The 3,303-nt window shown below is 44.4% G+C and overlaps 1 protein-coding gene across 1 annotated transcript; it reads left to right on the forward strand.

Moving 5' to 3' along the window:
- Positions 1-1,980: 1,980 nt before the first annotated feature.
- Positions 1,981-2,985, forward strand: LOC114080393 (olfactory receptor 11A1-like). Its single transcript, XM_027921993.2, has one exon. It carries the CDS (start codon positions 1,981-1,983, stop codon positions 2,929-2,931), a length of 951 nt encoding a protein of 316 aa, XP_027777794.1. The 3' UTR covers positions 2,932-2,985.
- The last annotated feature ends 318 nt before the right edge of the window (positions 2,986-3,303 follow it).

A 3,303-nucleotide genomic window follows, 5' to 3' on the forward strand; every position in this document is an offset into this window, starting at 1 on the left:
AAAGTGAGGATTACAAGAGTTCTCACCACATAACGATCTGTGTTTTTGGAACTTAGAACAGTACTATGAAAGGGTAATCATTGCATCTTTATTAACAGCAGCAGCAGCAGCAGCATTGAAGCATCTGGCTGAACTGTCATAACTGGAGCCCTCTCTCTGAGTTCTCTGATCATTATTTGTGCTTCTCAGGGAGTAGAGAGAAGTCTTCACTTTGCACCTTCTCCGTGCACCCCTCAATGAGTCAGGGTTGGAACCACTGTTGCTGGGTATCCTCTGGGCACCTGGGTGAGTCAGGGTTGGAATCACTGTTGCTGGGTATCCGCTGGGCACCTGGACTGCCAGTAGGACAAATTCTAGACTAGTTCTATAAATCACTTAGAAAGCTGGAACTAGTACTCCACAGCATGGTCCCTAGGACACTTGATCAGTGCCATATTCCCAGCCTGTTTTTATATTCTTATTTGGAGACAAATTCTTGTTAAGTTGCTTAGAGCCTCGCTAATTTGCTGAGGCTGGCTTTGAACTCTCAATCCTCCTCCCTCAGCCTCCTGAGTCTCTGGGATCATAGGCATGCCCAGCCTGGATCAGTTTTAAAATGGGATCAGTGTATTGTCAAAATGCTGTCAGTGTGATAAAAGATGTCAGGGACAGCTTAAATACTCACACAATTCCATGGGCAAAGGATATTGATATTTGGTACTAATGTTTCCTTCAAAGTAAGGGCATTCCATGGTAAATTAAGTAATGTCTACAGCCCTGAATACTCAGTGACATCCCAAACTCTTCATTTATATAATTTTTGCAGATGTTAGGCACATTTGCATGTTCTTATCCAAACCTGCATCCCATTTTACAGGTGACAAGCTTTGCCTCAAAGAAGGTAAAGTAATGGGTTCAAAGTCTGACTCATAAAGCAGAATCCCTGGATTTGTTTAGGGCTCTCTGACTACTCATGGTAAATACTCCTTTGTTACACTCATGCATGGCTTTTTGTGCCTATATTTAGGTTTTCTCATCTCACCTTATTTCTCTCAGCCATCTTGTCTCTCTATAAGGAGGTGCCAATATAGTCCTAGGAGGTTAAGAATAATAAAGTGGGATCAGCCACAGACCCTACCTGTGGCTACAGCAGTATTTTGGAGGCAAATTCTCCTATCTTCCCTGAGCATTCACCAAGATGAGACTGAAGAGGAGAACTGGTCTTTCTTAACTCATTCAAAAAGAATCCAAGGCTATCATGGTTGAGTGCAAATACTGCTTTAGGCCACCTGGTTCTGAATCTTTGTTTCCCATTTGCTGCAGCCTTAAAGTCTTTTTAATGAGGCTGATTTTGTCTGTTTAAAACTGTGAGATCCAGGCTTGTAATTCCAGCCTCTGAGGAGACCCAGCAGGAGGATCACAAGTTCAAGGGGGCTGGGCAACCTAGCAAGACCCTGTCTCAAAATAAAAAATAGGGGGTGGTGTTGCCGATGTAACTCAGTGGTAGAGTGGCCCTGGGTTCAATCTCCAGTACCACAAAAAAGAAGCAAGTGAAAGATGAGAGAAAGCATTTCTGCCCTGGGTCACACCTGTATCTACACTGACCTTAGCATCAAGAGAGTCTCAAGCCTCACACTAGCAGGACTTTCTTTTGATAGTGCCATGGAAACCAAGACAGAAGTAAGAAACTTCCCTCCCAACCCATTAAGAGGCTTAAAGGAGAGGAAAATTAAATTGATTTGACAAGCATTGATTTTCCCTAAAGGTCAATAGTGCCTTGGGTCTTTGACTCTCTAGATTCTCTCTTAGAGAGTTGGCAAACCCTCTGGATATGCTCCTCATCTTTCTGTCTGTCTCACCTCCATTTAGATCTTCCTCCCTTTCTGGACGCTGGACCATCACAGAGTCTCATTCTTTGTCCATGTTCTCTGTGTAAGCTAAGAAAGAACCTTCCATGTTTTGTTTCACTGCCGGGTGTTCTGCTCCTAGGGAGGCCAAGGTATGGTGATCCCATCTTGGGAAAACCAGACAGTGATAGTAGAATTTGTGCTTCGAGGATTCTCTTCCATCCTACACCTAAATATTTTCCTCTTTGTGATGTTTTTAGTTTTCTACATCTTAACTCTTTCTGGAAACATCCTCATTGTCCTTCTAGTTTTGTTCAACCACCCCCTCCACACCCCCATGTACTTCTTCCTGGTGAACTTGTCCTTTCTGGAGATCTGGTACACCTCCAACATCGTCCCCAAGATGTTGCTGATTATCATAGCCGAACAGAAGACCATTTCTGTGGCTGGCTGCCTGGCACAGTTCTACTTCTTTGGATCTTTGGCTGCAACCGAGTGCCTCTTGCTTGCTGTGATGTCCTATGACCGCTACCTGGCCATCTGCCAACCTCTCCGCTACCCCCTCCTCATGACTGGCCCTGTCTGCATCAGGTTGGCTGCTGGTTCTTGGCTCTCCTGCTTCCTTCTCACATCAATCACCATGGTCCTGCTGTGTAGACTAGCCTTCTGTGGACCTAATGAAATTGATCACTTCTTTTGTGACTTCACCCCTCTGGTCCATCTTTCCTGCATGGATGCCTCACTGACTGAGACCGTTGCCTTTGCCACCTCTTCTGCAGTGACTCTGGTCCCATTTCTCCTCATCACAGCCTCCTACTCCTGCATCCTTGTCTCTATCCTAAGAATCCCCTCGGGCATAGGCCGGAGGAAGGCCTTCTCTACCTGCTCTTCCCACATCATTGTGGTCATGGTGTTTTATGGGACACTGATTGCCACTTACCTCGTACCCTCAGCCAACTCTTCCCAACTCTTGCGCAAAGGGTTCTCTCTGCTTTACACCATCCTGACACCCATGTCCAACCCCATCATCTACAGCCTGAGGAATAGAGACATCCATGAAGCTCTGAAGAAGTGTTTGAGAAAGAAATCCGGTTCACTCAGATGATGCAGAAAGGATGATGCAGAGCTATATCAAATGACCGGATACCTCTGAGGATGGCTGTGGACACTGCTGAGTTCCGACAGTATTTGGATGAATGGTCTAAGCAGATCGGACTCTGCTTCATCATCTTCAGTAGTCTTAGCTTTCTTTTCTTTATTTTTCTTTTTTACAAAAGTTTATACTCAAAATGAACTGGTAAGGTGCTCCATTCACTCAAATATATGAAGGCTGCTCTGTCCAAGACACTGTGCTGGATGGACATAAATTATAAAATGATAGGCAAGAACAGAGGAATTCCTTGTTTTCATTGAACTCACAATCTTGGAGGAAGTCCAATATTAATTAACTAGTATAAAATTACAAATATAAAAGTAC

This window comes from Marmota flaviventris, chromosome 10, assembly GCF_047511675.1.
Source record: "Marmota flaviventris isolate mMarFla1 chromosome 10, mMarFla1.hap1, whole genome shotgun sequence".
Classification (NCBI taxonomy): domain Eukaryota; kingdom Metazoa; phylum Chordata; class Mammalia; order Rodentia; family Sciuridae; genus Marmota; species Marmota flaviventris.

Excerpts from the sequence above, each read along its gene's own strand:
- LOC114080393 (XM_027921993.2), top strand. The coding sequence starts at position 1,981 with ATGGTGATCCCATCTTGGGAAAACCAGACAGTGATAGTAGAATTTGTG.